The 22,500-nt window shown below is 39.3% G+C and overlaps 1 protein-coding gene across 3 annotated transcripts in view; it reads right to left on the bottom strand.

The window, feature by feature from the left end:
* Positions 1–22,500, bottom strand: part of LOC115213196 (calcium/calmodulin-dependent 3',5'-cyclic nucleotide phosphodiesterase 1A) — a 720,553-nt gene that overhangs the window by 496,705 nt on the left and 201,348 nt on the right. For all 3 annotated transcript variants that reach the window (XM_036508297.1, XM_036508301.1, XM_036508304.1), the window contains exon 2: positions 134–181. In XM_036508297.1, coding sequence (XP_036364190.1) covers positions 134–181 — 48 coding nt within the window. The remainder of the gene's footprint in view (positions 1–133; positions 182–22,500) is intronic.

Raw genomic sequence — 22,500 nt, 5'->3', positions numbered from 1 at the left:
CGAACAGGAGAAAATCTGTTTTTGAAAGATATTAATTTTATGACCTCATAAAAATCTTACCTGCAACATAAGGAAAAGGAAACAACTCTCACATCACGACTGAATGTATAAGGAATATTTTATCAAGATTTACCTTCAATATATTTTGTTTGTTCAAGTTCTTCGCCTGGCACTTGTGCAGCTGAAAGTAACACAAAACAAAGGATCATTAGTAAAAAACAAAACAAACAAACACTTCATTTAGTTTTTACAGATTATATAATAAAATAAAAGATTATATTTGTTATAATATGTAATAAACCACATGTTTTCAGAGATGGCTAGTAAAGCACTTATATAAATGCATGCATGTACCATCTCATCTCATACTCTACTCTTTTACTGGTTTCAGTCATTTGACTGTGGCCATGCTGGAGCACAGCTTTTTAAGTCGAGAAAATCGACCCCAGGACTTATTCTTTGTAAGCCTAGTACTTACTTTATTGGTCTCTTTTGCCAAACCGCTAGGTTACAGGGACGTAAACACACCAGCATCGGTTGCCAAGCAATGTTTGGGGGACAAACACAGACACACAAACATACACACACACACACACACATATATATGTGACCACGTGTGTACTGTTGGTGATTTTTTTCCTCCATCTTCCCTCCCTTGGATCTTTCCTTTCCTGAGCATCCAATAACACTATACTTGTTCCACATCCTCGCATTGTTGTGTTTTCTCTATGTGTTTTCATGTTTGGATTAACTATATATATATATATATATATATATATATATATACAAATATATATATACGACAGGCTTCTTTCAGTTTCCATCTACCAAATCCACTCACAAGGTTTTTGTCAGCCCGAGGCTATAGTAGAAGACACTTGCCCAAGGTGCCATGCAGTGGGACTGAACCCGGAACCATGTGGCTGGTAAGCAAGCTACTTACCACACAGCCACTCAAAAACGCTAAGAGTAAAAGATGTTTTATATGACACATTCTACCAGTGTCCGAAGTTTGAAAGTGTTTAGTTACAAAAAATTATTTTTTAAATCTGTCGGTCAAAAGGTAAAGATCCAAAAAGCAATAGAAATGTAGTTTCCTTTGTGTTGTTGGAAGCTTCTCTGCCATCAGCATCATTAAAGAACAGGCTGTTTTTAATGAACCCTCCAATGAAGACCTGTCCATGTTGTGATGTAGCGGCTTGTATGTCTCAATGACCCTAAGAGCTGTGCCAGTGGAGTGCAAAGCTCCTGGTAGGGTCTCCCATGCTGGGCAGGTCAAAGGAGAGAGGCTAGACTGATAAGGGCCACCTCTTCCCTGAGATGAAAACAGGATTGTATAAGTTGTCATCATCATCATCATTTAACGTCCGTTTTCCATGGTAGCATGGGTTGGACGGTTTGACTGGGGTCTGGGAAGCCAGGAGGCTGCACCAGGCTGCAGTCTGATCTGGCAGTGTTTCTACAGCTGGATGCCCTTCCTAACGCCAACCACTCCGAGAGTGTAGTGGGTGCTTTTTACATGCCACCGGCACAGGTGCCAAGGGAGGCTGGCAACGGCCACAATTGGTTGGTGCTTTTTACGTGCCACCAGCATGGAAGCCAGTCAAGGCAGCGCTGGCATCGGCCACATTCGAATGGTGCTTTTAACGTGCCACCGGCACAGGTATCACAACTACAATTTCCATTTGATTTGTGTAAGTCTAAAAATTCCATCTGCATTAGAAGCTGAAGGCCCATGGCAAGGCATATGTGCCTGTAAATGTGTGTGTGTGTTGTGGTGTTGGGCTGACAACCATAAGGTCATACATACAATTGACAGATGAGGGAACCACACTGTGTCCTTGTGTAGGGCACATCACTTCGTGTCACTGATTCAGCCTAACTTAAACAAAATCAAAGTTACTGAAGCATCGATGATACTTCAAACACCAACAAAGCCTGGAAAAGGAAGACAGCCCAGATTCAAGAAGGCTGGAGAAAAGTCATGGATGACCTATGCAACATCCCCAGACTCCCTTCTTCCCCGCTGCTTGTTCTGCTGTGATAATGTTATTGGTTTCACAATGGCCCTGGAGGAAGAGGTTTAAACATGCTGTATATATATTATACATTAAATTCTGGCATGCAATTGGCCAATGGTTTTTTGCCATGTGGGTGGTTCTGCATTTGGGGATCAATTTTGTCTCTGCCAAAGCCAACCAGTGTGGTATGCTACTGTTCCCAATGAAAGCTTGTTGGTACAAATTGATAAGATATGGTCGGTACAATGTTATCTTCTTGTACCAATGTCCAACAATCAAGTCTCTTCCAGTTGTTTTTCCATCCTGGAGTTTCTGGATCACATTTACAAGAGTTTCACCATCGATAAGGATTTGGTCGGCCTGAGGCTATAGTAAGAGGCACTTGCCCTGGGACTGAACCCAAAACCATGTGCTTAAGTAAATAATAATTTTGATGATGATCAGGGAGGAAAGAAACCAGCCTCACACTTGTTAATTGTTATTGATGTCTTCATTATACTGCTGGAAAAAAAACATCTTCGTTATACCCACTGGAAAAAACATCAACGGCCTCTGCCTCACAAGTGAACAGTTAATAACGATCATAAAATACAGTGGATTTTAAGTTTACAAACATTTTGTGGGGGAAAAAATGACAAAAAAATGTGGGGAGGTTTCTGAGGGAAAATTAATTTGTTTTGGAACATAAAATACTTAGAAAAAAAAAATTTATTATTGGAAAAAAAATAAAATAAATAATATAATGGGGAAGTATTGATAAAGCTTATATTGTACTCTGGAGGATGAAGGAAAACAATATCTTTGTAAAAGTCCTTTCTCAGGAAAACAATGAGGAAAGCTTGTGACAGGAGACATTGATTATAGGAAAGCAGTCAATTGTATTTGCCAGCGATGGTTGCTGAAAATACAACGCTTGGCAAAAGTACATGCCACCTTAGACAATGTCATTGATAGACTCAAAGGTCTGGCCAACAGTTTTCACACAAATAACAGAAAATAGAACAATTGTCTTCTTTGATGGCATGGAAATGGCTGCGTGTGGTAAGAAGCTTGCTTGCCAACCATATGGCTCTGTGTTCAGAACCACTGTGTGGCACCTTGGGAAAGTGTCATTTACTATATGTTAAGGTCAACTAAAGCCTTGTGGGTGGATTTGGTAGATGGAAACTGAAAGAAGCTTGTGTGTGCATGTGCGTATATATATATATATATATATATATATATATATATATATATATATATATAAATAATAATATAGATAATATATAAATATATGCATACATACATACATATATGTACATACCTACATATATATGTATATATACATGCATCATGTTAGCATGGAAAACGGACGCTAAATGATGATAAATGATGATATGGGTACAGGACATCAAAAAAACGTTGAACACAATGAGAAACAAAAACATAAAAACGAACTTTTTTTTCATACAACAAAGAAAGAAAACAGAGAAACAAGACATATAACACAAGGAATAATCCCCTTCTTCAGTTATCCCTGTTTCTTCTACTCTGCGTTACGAAGGTAAGGACAAGATGTGACTTCATTGAAACAGTCCTTCCCGCAAAGCAAATTAAATAAAATTTGGGACAAGAACAGAACAATGAGAACAAAACAGTAAAAACATATATCTGTATGTGTGTGTGTGTGTTTGTGTGTGCATGTGTTTGTCCACTACCACTACTTGATGACCGGTGTTGGTGTGTTTATGTCCCTGAAACTTGGTGGTTCAGCAAAAGAGACTGATAGAATAGGTACCAGGCTTGGAAAAGAAAATAGAAATATAAAAAAAGAACTGGGGTTGATTCATTTGACAAAACATTGTTCAAGGTGGTGCCCCAGCATGGCCACAGTCAAATGTCTGAAATAAGTAAAAGCTTAAAGATAAAAGATGCTATAAATTTCCTGTGGAGATTGTATTTCTCTTTATCTTGGCACCAGGCGCTCAATCATTTCTTTTTTCAAAAACCCAGAGCTTTTCATTTCTTCATAGACGTAAACACACCAGCATTGGTTGTCAAGCGATGTTGGGGGACAAACACAGACACACACACACACATATATATATATACATACATATGACGGGCTTCTTTCAGTTTCCGTCTGCCAAATCCATTCACAAGGCTTTGGTCAGCCCAAGGCTATCATAGAAGACACTTGTTGTGTATGGGCGTAGGAGTAGCTGTGTGGTAAGTAGCTTGCTTACTAACCACATGGTTCTGGGTTCAGTCCCACTGCGTGACACCTTGGCCAAGTGTCTTCTACTACAGCCTCAGGCTGACCAAAGCCTTGCGAGCAGATATGTATGTGTGTGTGTTTATGTGTTTGTCCCCCCAACATCGCTTGACAATCGATGCTGGTGTGTTTATATCCCCGTAACTTAGCGGTTCGGTAAAAGAGACCGATAGAATAAGTACTAGGCTTACAAAAGAATAAGTCCTGGGGTCGATTTGCTCGACTAAAGGCGGTGCACCAGCATGGTCGCAGTCAAATGACTGAAGCAAGTAAAAGATTAAGTCAGATATGGTATTTGAATTGAAAAGATGAAAAGATACTAATTTCCTACCAGTCAATATTTTGTCAAAGTTAAGGCTGCTGTTTATCTTATAGGCTGTGTTTATTTTATAAGTTGTGTTTATCTCATAGTAAACAACTTTATATTTATCACTTCTGAATAGGACAGTTGGTATAATCAATAAGACTGTCTGTCCCATTCAAGTGGCATGTGTAGTGGACAAATAGTAATACTCTTTTACTTGTTTCAGTCATTTGATTGTGGCCATGCTGGAGCACCGCCTTTAGTCGAGCAAATCGACCCCAGGACTTATTCTTTGTAAGCCTAGTACTTATTCTATCGGTGTCTTTTGCTGAACCGCTAAGTTACAGGGATGTAAACACACCAGCATTGGTTGTCAAACGATGTTGGGGGGGGGGGCAAACACAGAAAAACAAGCACACACACACATACATATTTACATATATACACGATGGGCTTCTTTCAGTTTCCGTCTACCAAATCCACTCACAAGGCTTTGGTCGGCCCGAGGCAATAGTAGAAGACATTTGCCCAAGGTGTCAAGCAGTGGGACTGAACCCGGAACCATGTGGTTGGTAAGCAAGCTACTTACCACACAGCCACTCCTGCGCCTACTTACCACACAGCTAGGCACAAGGTCTGAAATTTTCTGTAGGAAAGGGGTTTACTTGATTACATTGACCCCAGTGCTCAAATGGTACTTATTTCATTGACCCCAAAAGGATGAAGGGTATAGTTGACCTTGGCAGAATTTGAGCTAAGATTGGGAAAATGGACAGAACACCACTAAACATTTTGTCCAGCATGCTCAAGATTTTGCTAGTTCACTGCCTTTATGATAATAATAATAATAATAATATGGTTGTGATGCATGTGCTTGGTGTACCCTTATCAGACGAGTAGTCATTATGGGTATACTGGGCTTTGTATATTTATACCCCAGTGTCACTTTGATGGCATGCACTACTCTCTCACTCAATAATAATAATAATAATCATTATTATTAATTGAGAAGTACATGGAAGAAATAGAGGCTGCAATAAGGGTGGATATTTTGTTGAAAACAGCACTGCTTGGAACTGCATGAATACTCTGAATGGTGCTTGAAGAACAAGGGGTGTTACCTTAGTTCACTGGTAGTGAACAGCTGACACCGTAGTACATCTCCAGTGTTAGAAGCTGTGCAAAGATGATATGATGATGATGATGATGATAATATATTAATAATAATAATAAAAAATACCCTGATGCAGTACCAGACAGTGGCTCTCATGGCTTCTGATCTTAACTGATTGTAAGTGTTATTATGTACATTGTTTTGTCTTGGTATGTGGAAGCACTCCGTCGGTTATGACGACGAGGGTTCCGGTTGATCCGATCAACGGAACAGCCTGCTCGTGAAATTAACGTGCAAGTGGCTGAGCACTCCACAGACACGTGTACCCTTAACGTAATTCTCGGGGATATTCAGTGTGACACAGAGAATGACAAGGCCGGCCCTTTGAAATACAGGTACAACAGAAACAGGAAGTAAGAGTGAGAGAAAGTTGTGGTGAAAGGGTACAGCAGGGATCACCACCATCCCCTGCCGGAGCCTCGTGGAGTTTTAGGTGTTTTCACTCAATAAACACTCACAACGCCCGGTCTGGGAATCGAAACCGCGAGTCCGCTGCCCTAACCACTGGGCCATTGCGCCTCCACTGTCTTGGTATAAAAGATGGACTACAGCAAATATTCTGCTCAATATTTATTGTAGCCGCAGATCTGCTTGTCAGTTGTTTGACCTTAACCAGTTGAGCATGTCCCTTAGTGACTGATGATATGTGCATCTCTGATCACAAGCAGAAGTAGTGGGGGAGCATCATAGCCATGTGTTGAGAAGGATTCTTCAGGGCTTGGATAATTCACCTCTGGAAACATAGGTGTTTCGTTCAGCATCCTTAAACAACCCTTATTCAGAGGCCTTTTGAGTGAGATGGGCTACTCAACACGAAAAAATTCTAACTGGGCCCCCACCAGCAAGTCCATGCGCTGTTTATCTCGATATGAAATCACCATGTCGCACACGTATGGTTGTGATGCATGTGCCTAGTGTACCCTTATCAGATGGGTAATCATAAAGGGTATACTGGGCTTTGTTTATTTTACCCCAGTGTCAATTTGATGGCATGAACTGCTCTCTCATTCAATAATAATAATAATTACAATAATCCTGTCTACTGGAAGCACAAGGCTTCAAATTTGGAGGAAGGGATTAAGTTGAATATATCGACCCCAGTATGTAACTGGTATGTATTTAATCAACCCCAAAAGGATGAAAGGCAAAGTTGACCTCGGGGGAATTTGAACTTAGAATGTAGCGATGGGCAAATTACTGCTAAGCATTTCATCCAGTGCGCTAATGATTCTGTCAGCTTGCTACCTGATGATGATGATGATGATAATAATAATAACGATAATAATAATGATAATAATAATAATAATAATGAAAATAATAATAATGAAAATAATAATAATGTTAATAATAATAATAATAATGAAAATAATAATGATGATAATAATAATAATAATGAAAATAATAATAATAATAAGTTTATTGTACTTCGTTCTCAGGTACACTACAATTCATTGGAAAAGATAAAAAGAGAGAACAGAAAGTAGCAATAAGTAAACAGAGACATCAATGAAAGCTATGCCTAGTATAGAGAATAGAACAAAAAGATAGGAAAATAAACGATAAGAGAGCCATTAAGGGCAGAGGGTGAAGCGGCACGTTAGGAAGCGTTGGCAATTTCAGAAAGTATGAAACTTTTGAAGGATGGAGTGTACTGACAGCTAACATAACATGGGTAGTTTATTCCATGCTTCAGTATTTTTGGGTAAAAAAAAAAAAAAAAAAGCAATGCTTCTGAAAGTGATGGGTGCTGAGCTGTTTTATGATTTTATAACCCTTACAACTACATGATTTTCCTTTGGAACTGTGTCGAGGGCAGTTGCATGTATAATGTGGAGGGCAAAGTTGAGGTTTTTGATATTAACCAGATTAACAGTGTTTACAATTTGTGTTCTTATATTTTGAGTATACACGTGTACACACGCACGCACGTACACAGATGCACAAGAATTAAATTTGAAGAAAGATTATCATTACTGATTCTTGACATGTGTGGCATTAGTGGATCCAGAATAGAAAATATCCCAGATTTGATGCTAACTTGACGTAAATGCTACCGGTAACAGACTGCAAAGTAAATGGAAGAAGGGAGACTACTCTGCTACGAGTTATGTAAGTTTTTGCATTCACTCTGGTTCTGTGAGCTTTTCATCGTATAAAGATTACACTGGTCAACAAAATGAAACTTTTTTAATTATCAGAGCAGCTGATTGACTTTTCTGGGTTAATTTTTGATGCTGATTACGAATCTGAAGTTCGATTTCCTCTATCAGGTCACATTTTCATGTTAACGATACCTGCCGTTTTAACTTATAGGATACGTAAAGCATGTCTATATAAAGTATATTCAATACAAGATACGATAATTTCATGGCTTTTTTATTGTACAAAATTAAGATAATTTTCTACAAATAAGTTATAATACACTCAAATGCATAACAACTTGAAATTTTGGGGATTTGGACTTTCTATGGTGTTTTATCTCAGGTTCATCCCTGTATAACATCCAACAGTAGTCAGCTAACATTCCTGCATTCCAAAACAATAACTCTGAGCACCTTTTCAAACTCCACCCGTCTAACAACCGTGGATATATTTACAAAGTCAAAAAACAGCACAGCTCCCATGACTTTAGGAAACATTTTTTCACACTGAGAGTTGCTGAAGCATGGAACAAACTGCTGGCATCAGTTGTTAATTGTCGGAGCACTGCATCCTTCAAAACTTCCATGCTTCCTGAGATTCCCCAACACTACACCTGATCGTTCTCCCCTCCATACACACGCAAGCATGTATCTGACTCATACACTGTTCACTTCCCAGACATTTGTACATTACTGCATATGCTTTATACACACTTTCGACAAGTTGTGGTGCACCGGAGCACTGTATACAATATTTTCATTATATAAAAAATCCTTGATATCGTTGTTCCATCAATGCAGTATCTTGATGAAAGCATTCCCCTTGCTCATCAGACACTGCTCCAAGGTTCTCTGCAAAAAAGTCCAGACGTGAATCAAGGAAATGGACTTTTAGTGACATCCGACAGCCCATTGTAGCATAGGAGTAATTCTAATAACGCTTTCATATATTTTTATGATATATATTGACAAACCAAACCAAGAGATTATCATATAGCGGTTCTCGGTGTTGTTGTTGTTATAACTTTCATCCTTTTTAGGTCAATAAAATAAGTACTAGCTGAGAACTGGGGTCAATGTAATCAACGACCCCACTTGCCCCAAATTTCAGGCCTTGTGGTTATAGTACAAAGGATTAGTGGCTGTGTGGTAAGTAGGTTGCTTACGAACCACATGGTTCCGGGTTCAGTCCCACTGCGTGGCACCTTGGGCAAGTGTCTTCTACTATAGCCTTGGGCCGACCAAAGCCTTGTGAGTGGATTTGGTAGACAGAAACTGAAAGAAGCCTGTCATATATATGTATGTGTGTGTGTATGTATTTGTATGTCTGTGTTTGTCTGTCCCTAACATCGCTTGACAACCTATGCTGGTGTGTTTACGTCCCCGTAACTTAACAGTTCAGCAAAAGATACCAATAGAATAAGTACTAGGCTTACAAAGAATAAGTCCTGGGGTTGATTTGCTTGACTAAAGGCGGTGCTCCAGCATGGCCACAGTCAAATGACAGAAACAAGTAAAAGAGTATATGCACAACAGATTAAACTGCTGGAGAAGAAAAATTCCTAACCTCAGGCTACAACAAGTAACCTTAGGGGCCAAGAACCTTCCTTAATATCCTAGCTGTCCTTAATAACACTTTTCTAGAGCTGTACTGAACTAGCTTTTGTGCCTATGCCCCCCAACCATCGGTTCAAATCTTAAGAGTGGCAGAATCATTAGGATGCTGGACAAAGTGCTTAGCAGTATGTTGTCCATCTTTACGCTCTGAGTTCAAATTCCACCGAAGACAACTTTATCTTTCTTCTTTTTGGGGTTGATAAATTAAGTACCAGTGAAATACTTATTTCTAGTCAGCGTTTGGCCTGGAATTTTTTTATCCCAGTACCAGTCAAATACTGGGATCAAAAAATTTCAGGCCTTGTGCCTATAATAGAAAGGATGATTATTATTATTAGAGTGGCAGTTAGACAAAGACATTAGAGAGTTGGTAAAAAATGCCTTGCAGTGTTTCTTAAAACTCTTACAGTCTGATTTCAAATCCTGCCAAGGTAAACTTGCTTTTGATCCTTTCAGGGTCACTAAAATAAAATACCAGTCATGTACTGGAGTTGATGATGCCAGCTGAATCTTGCCCTCAAAACTGTTGGCCTTGTGCCTGAGCTAAAATCTATTCTTAATATGATTTTCTTGAAGGTGGTCAGCTGGTTGGAACACTAGAGCTTTAGAATGCCTTGTGGTATTTGTTCTGCTTTCTTACAAATTGTGGGATGAATGAAGACTACCACCTAAGGGATTTGAAGTTATGTTCTCTCAAATCAAGTTAGCTTTTGTATATTTGAATTGAAGTTGATTTCCCCTTTAGAAAGTTGCTTTTCAACCACATGATTCCAGGTTCAGTCCTACTCCACAGCACCTTGGGCAGATGTCTTCCACTATAGCCCCAGGCTGACCAAAGCCTTATGGGTGGATTTGGTTGATGGAAACTAAAAGAAACTCATCATAAAACTCTGTGTGTGTGTGTGTATGCATACGGGTCCTTGTCTTGAGAGTATGTAAATGCTGTAAATGAGTGCCATTGTCATACGCTAACCACTCTGTAAAGCACCCACTACATTCTCGGAGTGGTTGGCGTTAGGAAGGGCATCCAGCTGTAGAAACTTTGCCGGATCAGACTGGAGCCTGGTGCAGCCACTGGCTCTCCAGACCTCAATCGAACCGTCCAACCCATGCCAGCATGGAAAACGGACGTTAAACGATGATGATGATGATGATTTTTCAGGTAAAGGACAACTTTAGTAAAAATAAAAAGTATTAGATAAGATAGAGGGTGGTTTGAAGGAGATTTAACTGCTATTTCTAGCAGGATGAGGAGTGTAATGTATGCCTTGTTAGAATTAGCATTTCCTCTCTCTGGGGTTTATAAAATTACACTTCTGGTAAAAAGGTGGAAGATATAGAGTTCCAACCCAATTAGTGTTTCTGGCGAATTCTAGAAATCCTTTACTGACATCAATAACATCCCTAAAACATCGATTTCACTTAATCTGTTTGTTTCAATTCAGCCGAGGTCGACTTTACCTTTCATCCTTTCGGGATCGATAAATTAAGTACCAGTTACGCATTGGGGTCGATGTAATCGACTTAATCCCTTTGTCTGTCCTTGTTTGTCCTCTCTGTGTGTAGCCCCTTGTGGGTAGTAAAAAAATAGGTATTTCGTCTGTCTTTTTCGTTCTGAGTTCAAATTCCGCCGAGGTCGACTTTGCCTTTCATCCTTTCGGGGTCGATAAAATAAGTACCAGTTACGCACTGGGGTCGATGTAATCGACTTAATCCCTTTGTCTGTCTTTGTTTGTCCCCTCTGTGTTTAGCCCCTTGTGGGCAGTAAAGAAATAAGATACATTAAAATCATCCCCACTCAAAGCAGTATGAATTATTTCCCTTGGACCAGTCAGTAAAAGATGAAACTACAAATCTTTCTCTATATAAAGCTGAAGTTGTCTGTGTATGGCAGGTTTGGTAGCCTTCAACTAACACTATCTCCTCCAAGACTCTGCGGTGCAAGTTGACCAAAATTGAGAGTATGATAGAAGAAGGCTTGCTCTTCCTTCCGTAGAAGAAAAAATTCAAATCGGACCATGTTAACACCAAAAAATATTTACATCAAAAAGGTGATTTTTTTTTCTATGAAAATCCCTATTTTTTACGATTTTTTTGACTGCTGTGTCGCCACTTTTCGGCGTATTTCAACCAGAAAAATGTTCACTTAAAGAGAATAACAAGCTACATAATGCAAAATTTTTACTTTTCAAAAATTCGAATACTAGAGGGTCGAAACAAGCCCGAGCAACGCCGGGAGATACTGGCTATTGCGTGATATAAATAGAATTGGCGAAGTACAAAATCTGGGCAATATGGAATAAATTATTTTGTTGGAACGAAGGGGAGAAGGTTGACATTATAGGCGAGTGTTTCCGTCTGATTTGAGCTGAAATATTTTACCGAAAGTTTGGAGTAAATAGTGAAGAGAAAGAAAAAAAAAAACAACCCAAAGTGGAACAAGGTGGAGCAGAAAAAAAAAAGCGAGGGAGAAGACAAGGAGAGGAAATAACTATAAAAGAACGACGGCAATTTTGGGAAATGTGGAAGATAGGGGTTAAGATCAAGGGAAGAGAAAATAACAAGGAAAGAAGGAAAGAAATGTGGATGCCTTGCTAATATTCCAGTAACTGGCAGGCAAGCATCTCCTTTAATCGAGATAACTTTTTCTCTTCTTTGCTTGTTTCATTCGTTAGAATGTGGTCGTGCTGGGGCACTATCTTGAAGAATTTTAGTTGAATGAATCGGCCCCAGTAGTGGTCCCCTTTTTTTTTTTAAAGTCTAATGCTTATTGTATCAGTTATTTTTGCCAAACCTTTATGCTATGAGTATATAAACATACCAACACTGGTGGTGGTGGTGGTGGACAAACACAGGCAGACAGAAAGACACACACACACAAACACATGATGGGTTTCTTTCATTTACATATTTCTTTACTACCCACAAGGGGCTAAACACAGAGAGGACAAACAAGGACAGACAAACAGATGAAGTCGATTATATCGACCCCAGTGTGTAACTGGTACTTATTTAATCAATCTCGAAAGGAAGAAAGACAAAGTCGACCTCAGCGGAATTTGAACTCAGAATGTAGCGGCAGACGAAATGCTGCTAAGTATTTCGCCTGGCATGCTAACGTTTCTGCCAGCTCGCCGCCTTTACCATGTACCAAATCCACTCACAAGATTTTGGTTGGCTCAAAGCTATAGCAGAAGACGTTTAGCCAAGTTACCATGCGCTGAGACTGAACCCAGAACCATGCAGTTTGGGAAGCAAACTTCTTAACACACGGCCACACCTGCCCTATATAAGTATGAAAATAAAATGTCTTATCATGAATGAAGGAAAATCAAGCAAATGCTCTTCACAGTTATAAAATAGGATCCAGGGAATTATGTAAAGGTTAGGAGTTGCCACAATGAAGATGATTAAGTATGAAGCATTTGTGCCTTTTTAATTTTCTGGGTTGGATATAAAGAGGGTATTTATTCTGTAGAAACATATGGCAAAGCAGAAACAAATGTGTCCTGTGAAGGTTTTGTCATAAAGGTTTAGCAGTATCCTCTCTCTCTCTTACTCTCACACACACACACAAACACACACATACATAATAGTAATAATTACTTAAGTAACCAGAAGATGGATTTGGTATTAATCTTTATTTAATAACAAATCCATCTTCTGGTTACCTGAGAAATTATTATCATTATAAAGCACCATTTGAGTGTGATCGTTACTAGAGTCGCTTTACTGGCACTTGTGCCAGTAGCACATGAAAAAACATTCGAAAGAGGTTCTTGCCAGTGCTGCTGGACTGGTTCCTGTGCAGGTGGCACATAAAAAACATTGCACCTGTGATGAGTTGCAGTGCACCTGTGCACTATACACAATAATTTCATTATTATTATATAAAACATGCTCCCACCCTCCACCCACATATACATGTGAAGGCATGTGGCTTAGTGGTTAGGGTATTTGGCTAACGATCGTACATTTGTGAGTTCAATTCCCGCAGTAAGTTGTGTCCTTGAGCAAGATAGTTTATTTCATGTTGCTCCAGTCTAACTCAGCAAGCAAAAATGAGTTGTACCTGTATTTGAAAGGGCCAGCCTTGTCACACTCTGTGTCACGCTGGATCTCCCTGAGAACTACGATAACAGGTACACGTGTCCGTGGATTGCTCAGCCGCTGGCATGTTAATCTCATGAGCAAGCTGTTCTGTTGATCGGATCAACTGGGACCCTTGTTGTTGTTGTAAGCGATGGAGTGCCAGTTATTTTTTATATATATATAATCATCATCATCATCATTGTTTAACGTCCACTTTCCATGCTTGCATGGGTTGGACAGTTTGACTGAGGACTGGTGAGCCAGAATGTTGCACCAGGCTCAATCTGATCTGGCAAAGTTTCTACAGCTGGATGCCCTTCCTAATGCCAACCACTCCGAGAGTGTAGTGAGTGCTTTTACATGCCAGTAGCACGAGGGCCAATCAGGCAGTTCTGGCGATGAACATGCTCAAAAGGTGTTTTTTATGTGCTACTTGCATGAGAGCCAGTCCGGTGGCACTGGCAACGACCACACTCAAATGTTGTTTCCCATCTGCTACTGGCACAGGTGCTGGTAAGGTGACACTGGCAATGATCACACTCGAATGGTGCTTTTTATGTGCCACCGGCACGGGAGACAATCCGTGGCCCTGGCAATGATCATGCTCAGATGTGCTTTTAATGTTCCACTGGCACAGGTGGTACTGTCATTGGCTACATCAGCGATTTTGATTTGATTTCACTTGCATCAATAGGTCTTCGCAAGTAAAGTTTATTGTCCAATGAATGAAGGGTACTCATAAGTGGGCTGGTAACACCCCATGCTCGAATGTGCTTTTGAGGTAATGTAACCTTCTAAGGGATAGATGTATACATAGGAACTTCTGGTATTACCTCAGTATGTGTGGTCCTTGTTGTAAGGTATATGGTAGAAGGTAATTTATAGGTGAAGCTGTGGTTCAATATATATATATAGCCAATAAGAAATGTAAATTGCTCCATTTCTTATTCTCTCAATATATATAATAATAATAATAATAATAATAATAAGGGAATATTATTCCAAACTTACAGGAAAAAATTCAATTTAGAAATAGTAAATCAAACTTCACAAAATATAATATATATATCCAGCTGTAGAAACACTGCCAGATTTGACTGGCCTGGTGCAGCCTTCGGGCTTCCCAGACCCCAGTTGAAAGTCCAACCCATGCTAGCATGGAAGGCGGATGCTAAACGATGATGATGATGGTATATAAAATAGAAAAAAAAAACACCTTTTATCACTTCAATAATGAAAAATTAAATTATACCATTTAGAAAAAATTACTTCTTATAGAAAGATTAAATATAAAATAAAACATAACAATGATTAAGTAAAGTGCAAAATGATAAATAAAATATATATATATATATATATATATATATATATATATAATGGACTATCCCATCATATATATATATATAATGGACTCTCCCATCATTAGACAATATATGAGGGTTCAACAATTTCTTACCAAACAACTACACAGAAGATTTGTTTATAGTGATCCAATGTTTGTGTAGACATAAGCTCATTCGTTCAATCCGATCGACATTACCTGTACAGGTGCAATGGGTGACACATGTCAGATGCCAAAATGACTGCAGAGCAACATGAAATGATATGCTTTGCTCAAGAACAACGGTCTGGGAATCGAACCACAATCTCACAATTGTGAGTGCAACACCTTAACCACTAAGCCATGCACCTTCACACACACACACACAATGCTTAGACACATATCCATATATACAAGTGCACACACACCATCACACAGTATATATATATATTCTGAAACTGTAAATATTCTGATATGTGGGATATATCTCTTCAAAAGTGCATCTCAGACTGATGCAGCCATAAATAATAGAATTTAATACTGTTGTTTTTTTTTTCTTTCTTAGTATTTGATTACTCTTACTCTTTATACTTGTTTCAGTCATTTGACTGTGGCCATGCTGGAGCACTGCCTTTTGTCAAGCAAATCGACCCCAGGACTTATTCTTTGTAAGCCTAGTACTTATTCTATCAGTCTCTTTTGCCGAACCGCTAAGTTACAGGGATGTAAACACACCAGCATTGGTTGTCAAGCGATGTTGGGGGGACAAACATAGACACAAAAACACAGACACACACACAGACACACAAACATATACACACACACACATACATATATATATATAGGGAGAGTTTACGAAAAAACAAAAGACGAAGACAGGTGGTGTACAAAACAAACAGATGTATTGGTATAACGCTCAGGAATAGAAAAAGTCTTTTACGTTTCGAGCCTACACTCTTCTATATATATATACATATACACACATATACACGACGGGCTTCTTTCAGTTTCCGCCTACCAAATCCACTCACAAGGCTTTGGTCGGCCCGAGGCTATAGTAGAAGACACTTGCCCAAGGTGCCACACAGTGGTAATGAACCCGGAACCATGTGGTTGGTAAGCAAGCTACTTACCATACAGCCACTCCTATGCCTATATATACACATGTGTGCATGTGTGCTACGTTTGTTCCCCACCTCTACTTGACAACTGGTATTGGTGTGTTTACATTCTTGTAACTTAGTCGTTTGGCAAAAGAGATTGATAAAATAAGTATCAGTAATGATTCTGCCAGCTCACTGCCTTAATAATGATAACAACACACAAACACACACACATATGCACAACACACACATATATGCATGCATACATGGTGGCGATCTGGCAGAATCGTTAGCACGCCAGGTGAAATGCTTAGCAGTATTTCATCTGCTGTTACATTCTAAGTTCAATTTCCGCCAAGGTCAACTTTGCTTTCATCCTTTCGGGGTCAATTAAAGGTAGGTAGATAGATAGATAGATAGATAGAGAGATAGATAGACGGACAGGCAGACAGACAAGAGAGATGAACAGATAGACGGACAGACAGACAAGTGGGCAGACAGATAGATAGACAAACAGGTAGACAGGTAGATAGATAAACAGTTAGATAGATAGATAAATAGATAGATAGGCAGACAGACAGGCAGGCAGACAGACAGACAGGCAGGCAGACAGACAGACAGGCAGGCAGACAGACAGGCAGGCAGACAGACAGGCAGGCAGACAGACAAGTAGAGAGATAGATAACACACACTTAGTAAAAACTATATACAATGCTGGAAAGAAAAAAACATGTAAAACTTGGCCATTTGAAAGATATTGATTCATGAAATGTGTATCAGACTGGAGTAAATATTGATCAGCCAAGGCGTTTGATGGTGATGCCCCAGTATGGCCACAGTCCAATGATTGAAACCAGTCAAGTAATTATATGCATGGGTGTGGAGAGAGAGTGAGAAAAAGAATTGTGTGTTCAGTGGAGAGAGGGAGAGGGAGAGAGGGAGGGAAGGAGAGGGAGGGAGGGAGTGAAGGAGAGAGAGAGAGAGAGAGAAAGTACTGGTTACTGTTGCCGCAGAGCAGTTGATGGAGAAGACGCTGGTGATGGAGGTGAAGAGTTATGATGTATGAAATATGGCAAGGGAAGACAGGAGAAAAATAGTCAGGGTAAACCCCCAGCCCATCCCTCCATCACCACCATGATATTACCTGCATACACACACACACACTTCATAAACTCTCCATGCGCACAGACAGACACGCTAAGAATTGCTAAAATAAAGAAGGAAGAAAAAAAAAAACGAGCGAAGAGGGCAAAGTCAGTGTAAACCATGAGAATGAGAGATGTTCATTAATAAAATCAGGTGAAGAAGTGCTTAGAGTAGAACTGAGGTGAAAGTCAAGCCATGGTGTTAAAGTGATTTCACAAGCCTGGCTGTGGTTGAAGGAGTGGTTCTCTGAAGGAAATTGATGGGATGGTTTGGGAAAATGATTGAGTGTTATATATGTTTAGCATAAGATGACAAAAATGATTATCCAGATGACAGTTTGTTTCTGCCTCCTATAGAGACTTTATATTTATATAGTTTATAGGTGATGTAGTAAAGAAGGTTGGTGGAGGAGAGGTCAAAGTAGTCCGAGATTTGGAATTGGGCGTGGGAGATTAGTTATGGATATATATGCTGTTGGAAATCTTGAATGGAGAAATGCATTAGAAACACTTGAAGATATGGGGAAATGTTTGGCGAGAGGAAAAGAGATTTGGTTCTAAATATTATTTCTACTCTAGGCACAAGGCCTTGAAAATTTTTGGGGAAAGGGCTTGTCGATTACATCGACCCCAGTGCGTAACTGGTACTTATTTCATCGACCCCCGAAAGGATTAAAAGCAAAGTTGACCTCGGCGGAATTTGAACTCAGAACATAGCAGCAGACGAAATACCTATTTCTTTATTGCCCACAAGGGGCTAAACATAGAGGGAACAAACAAGGATAGACAAATGGATTAAGTCGATTATGTCGATCCCAATGCATAACTGGTACTTATTTAATCGACCCCGAATGGATGAAAAGCAAAGTCAACCTCGGCGGAATTTGAACTCAGAACATAGCAGCAGACGAAATACCTATTTCTTTATTGCCCACAAGGGCTAAACATAGAGGGGACAAACTAGGATAGACAAATGGATTGAGTCGATTATATCGATCTCAGTGCGTAACTGGTACTTAATTTATCGACCCTGAAGAGATGAAAGGTAAAGTTGACCTCGGCGGAATTTGAACTCAGAACGTAGCAGCAGACGAAATACCGCTAAGCATTTCGCCCGGCATGCTAATAACTCTGCCAGCTCGCCGCCTAGATTCTAAATAAGAGGTTGTCATAAGATTGTTTTTATTTTTTTTATCTGTTATGAAAAATTGTTAGAAAACGGTATAGTCTAATTGAAATTTATAAAGAATAATCTGTTGGCATGATAGAAGTGACAGGGTTAAGGTGATAGAAAAGTAAAGTATGTGGTGATGATGGTGGTGGAGTGTTGAGGTTGTCTCAGTGACCTTGGTTCATCCATCACATATTTTACATAAGATCCTGTTAGCAGCCGGGCTGAGAAAATATCTCTCAATTCGAACACACTAAGGTATATACAACCCAAAATAGACAAGATTAGTAGGATTTATTAAAAAGAAAAGTGTTTCCTTGAGATGTTACCTTGCCACGCATATTTTATATCAGATATAATACAGTGATTTAATGATTGGTTCTGGAGAAACCAATCACTAATTCACTCTAATAAGAATGGTTGAGAGTGACAAAGGATTTCTCTATAATAAACAGGCAATAAATTCTACATGCAACTTTTGGAATTGATGTTGTATTGGTTTTCTCCCTGTTATCGTGTGTGTGTGTGTGTGTGTGTGTGTGTGTATATATATATATATATGTGTGTGTGGTGTGTGTGTGTGTGTATAAGTTCAGGAAAATTTAGATTCAGATGAATATGGTACTTAAGTTAAAGGCACCAGAATTTGGTATGGTATTATCCATATAAACCAAATGGGGGTGATTATAATCAAAATAAGCAACAAGGATATCCAAGGTAGTGTAGTACAATTGTTTCATGCTACTTCATTTTATTAAACACTGTAAGTATTACATCAGTTTTAAAATGTCGAGCAATCTTCAGCCACATATAGAATTTTTTAATTAAATGGACAATGCACATTTTTATACTTATTTCATTTGCCAACATTAAAAAATTCTACTTTGAACCTAGAGAGTTAATCTCTGAGGCACAAGTCTGGGCAAAGTTGTTTATGGAAGACCAGCAGTCACCCATGCATACCAACCTCCCCTCTCCATACCACCGATGTTATACAAGGGAAAGGCAAAGGGGCCAATACAGCTTGGCACCAGTGACGTCGCAGCTCATTTATTAACGTGTAAGTGGCTGAGCACTCCACAGACACGTGTACCCATAACGTAGTTCCCAGGAGATTCAGCATGACACAGAGTGTGACAAGGCCGGCCCTTTGAAATACAGGTACAACAGAAACAGGAGGAAAGAGTGAAAGTTGTGGTGAAAGAGAACAGCAGGGTTCACCACCACCCCCTGCTGGAGCCTTGTGGAGCTTTAGGTGTTTTCGCTCAATAAACACTCACAATGCCCGGTCTGGGAATCGAAAGAGCGATTCTATGACCGTGAGTCCGCTGCCCTAACCACCGGGCCATTGCGCTTCCACACACACACACACACACACACATATATATATAAAATAATAAATGCACCGTTTTAAAGCCTAGCAGGCTCATGGGCCCGGGACTCCAGTCCATCGCAGCGTTACTCATTTTTGCCAGCTGAGTGGACTGGAGCAATGTGGAATGAAGTGTTTTGCTCAAGAACCTAACGCATCACCCGGTCCAGGAATCGAAAGCACAATCTTACGATCATGATGCTGACACCCTAACCACTAAGCCATGGGCCTTCACACACACACATATATATGTATATATATATGTGTGTGTGTGTGGTCAAAGGCTATTTTACAATGTAGGCAAACAGATTTATTGTGAAAACAGAAGACATACTCAGCCTTTTATTTAATTTTTTTCTCCAATAAACTAGCAACTGATATCTAGATTTCCAGTAACCATTTTTACTGTAGTAATTTTTACTGTTTTATTCTAACGATTTCTCGCTTTGGTGCAAAGCCACAAATTTGTAGGTGAGATGTGTAATTGGTTCAATCATTCTCGGCACATGAATAGTATTTTATTGACCAAGGCAAGATGAATACAAAGCAGGCAGAGAAAGAGTTCAATAGAATTCAGAATGAAGATGGTCAAAGTTAAATGCTGTTTGATATTTATGACAAGTGTTCTTCCGTTTCCTTCTACCCAAACAACACGATCATTAACTTTGATTCCAGGCTACAAATTTGTAGTACATGTTATAGTCACCCTCAACCAAACCCAACACAAGAACCACCCCCAATATATATTTCTTTACTACTCACAAGGGGCTAAACACAGAGGAGACAAACAAGGACAGACAAATGGATTAAGTCGATTACATCGACCCCAGTGCATAACTGGTACTTAATTTATCGACCACGGAAGGATGAAAGGCAAAGTCGACCTCGGCAGAATTTGAACTCAGAACGTAACGGCAGACGAAATACAGCAACGCATTTCGCCTGGCGTGCTAACGTTTCTGCCAGCTCACCGCCTTTTTAATATAACTCTGGTACTTATGTTAATGAGGTCAGAGAAAGAAAAACAAAGTCCACTTCAGCAGGGTTTGAACACAGAATGTTTAAAGGTATAACTAAATATTCTTCTTCTTCTTGTGCCCTTTTAAAGCCTAGCCAGACTCATGGGCCCGGTTTCCTGGTTACTACGGCATATGTGTTCCCCAGCTGGACGGGACACCAGTCCATCACAGCGTTACTCATTTTTGGCAGCTGAGTGGACTGGAGTAACGTGAAATGAAGTGTTTTGCTCAAGAACATAACGCATCGCCTGGTTCAGGAATCGAAACCACAATCTTACGATCATGATGCTGACACCCTAACCACTTAGCCACGTGCCTCCACTAACTAAATATTAGTGAAGTAATAATGATAATTCTTTCTTCTATAGGCTATAAAGGCCTGCATTCTTAGAGAAAGGGGCTAGTTAATTTCATCTACCCCAATACATGACTGGTACTTACTATATTGAGCCTAAAAGGATGAAAGGCATAGTTGACCCCAGCAGCATTTGAACTCAGATCACAAAGAAGGACAAAATGCAACTAAGCGTTTTGCCTAGTGTGCTAACGATTCTGTCAGCTCACTGCCTTAATAATAATAATCCTTTCTACTATAAGTACAAGGCCTGAAATTTGAGGGAGGGGGATAGTTGATTACATCGACCCCAGTACTCAACTGGTACTTAATTTATTGACCCCGAAAGGATGAAAGATAAAGTCGACCTCAGCGGAATTTGAACTCAAACTGTAGCGACAGGTGAAATACTGCTAAGCATTGCATCCAGTGTGCTAACAATTCTTTTCTACTCTAGGCACAAGGCCCCGAAATTTTAGGGGAAGGGGGTCAGTCGATAAGATCGACTCCAGTACGCAACTGGTACTTAATTTATCAACCCTGAAAGGATGAAAGATAAAGTTAACCTCGGTGGAATTTGAACTCAGAATGTAATGGCAGACAAAATACCTATTTCTTTACTACCCACAAGGGGCTAAACACAGAGAGGACAAACAAGGACAGACAAATGGATTAAGTCGATTATATCAACCCCAGTGCGTAACTGGTACTTATTTAATTGACCCCGAAAGGATGAAAGACAAAGTCAACCTTGGTGGAATTTGAACTCAGAACATAAAGTCAGACAAAATACTGCTAAGAATTTCGCCTGGCGTGCTAACATTTCTGCCAGCTCATCACTTTAATAATAATTGTAATAATAAAATTATGTAAAATTTTTCTGAGATTTATTCCTTCTTAATGTTTCTGAAAACTTCACGAAGACATATATTTGTATGCACAGACGATAGTATTCTAACAAAAGTTTCATTGTTTTATGCAGTTCTTTATATATTTCATGCTTTTCAGCAAACCTAACTCCAGATCAATTTACCATTTCTAGTCTTGTTCTTTACCAGGGTTTGTTATTGTTATTATATCTCTGATAACTAATTCACTAATTCTATTCCATAGTGTTTCTTAAAACTTACCAACATATAATGGATATCATCACTACCAATAAGCTCTTCCTTTCGTATAAAGCAACAAAATATTTTACCTCTACCTGTACTCATAACAGACTTGTGTGTTCATTCATTCTCAAATTTCACTGCAATCATTCTATTGCCAGCTAGCCTCTGTTGGACTTCTGCTTCTGTTCTTGCAACAGACTACTTCTCTTTCTTACCCATGCATCCATTACTTATAAAATAAACAAAGTTTGCAACGGTTTCACATTTTGGCAAGAAAATTGTTTTTTCATTGAAACAATAAAGAAGAAAGTGTAAACATT

The sequence above is a fragment of the Octopus sinensis genome, linkage group LG1 (assembly GCF_006345805.1).
Source record: "Octopus sinensis linkage group LG1, ASM634580v1, whole genome shotgun sequence".
NCBI lineage: Eukaryota > Metazoa > Mollusca > Cephalopoda > Octopoda > Octopodidae > Octopus > Octopus sinensis.
The sequence above is the reverse complement of the archived record's forward strand: the minus strand, read 5'-3'. Positions and strand labels throughout refer to the sequence as shown.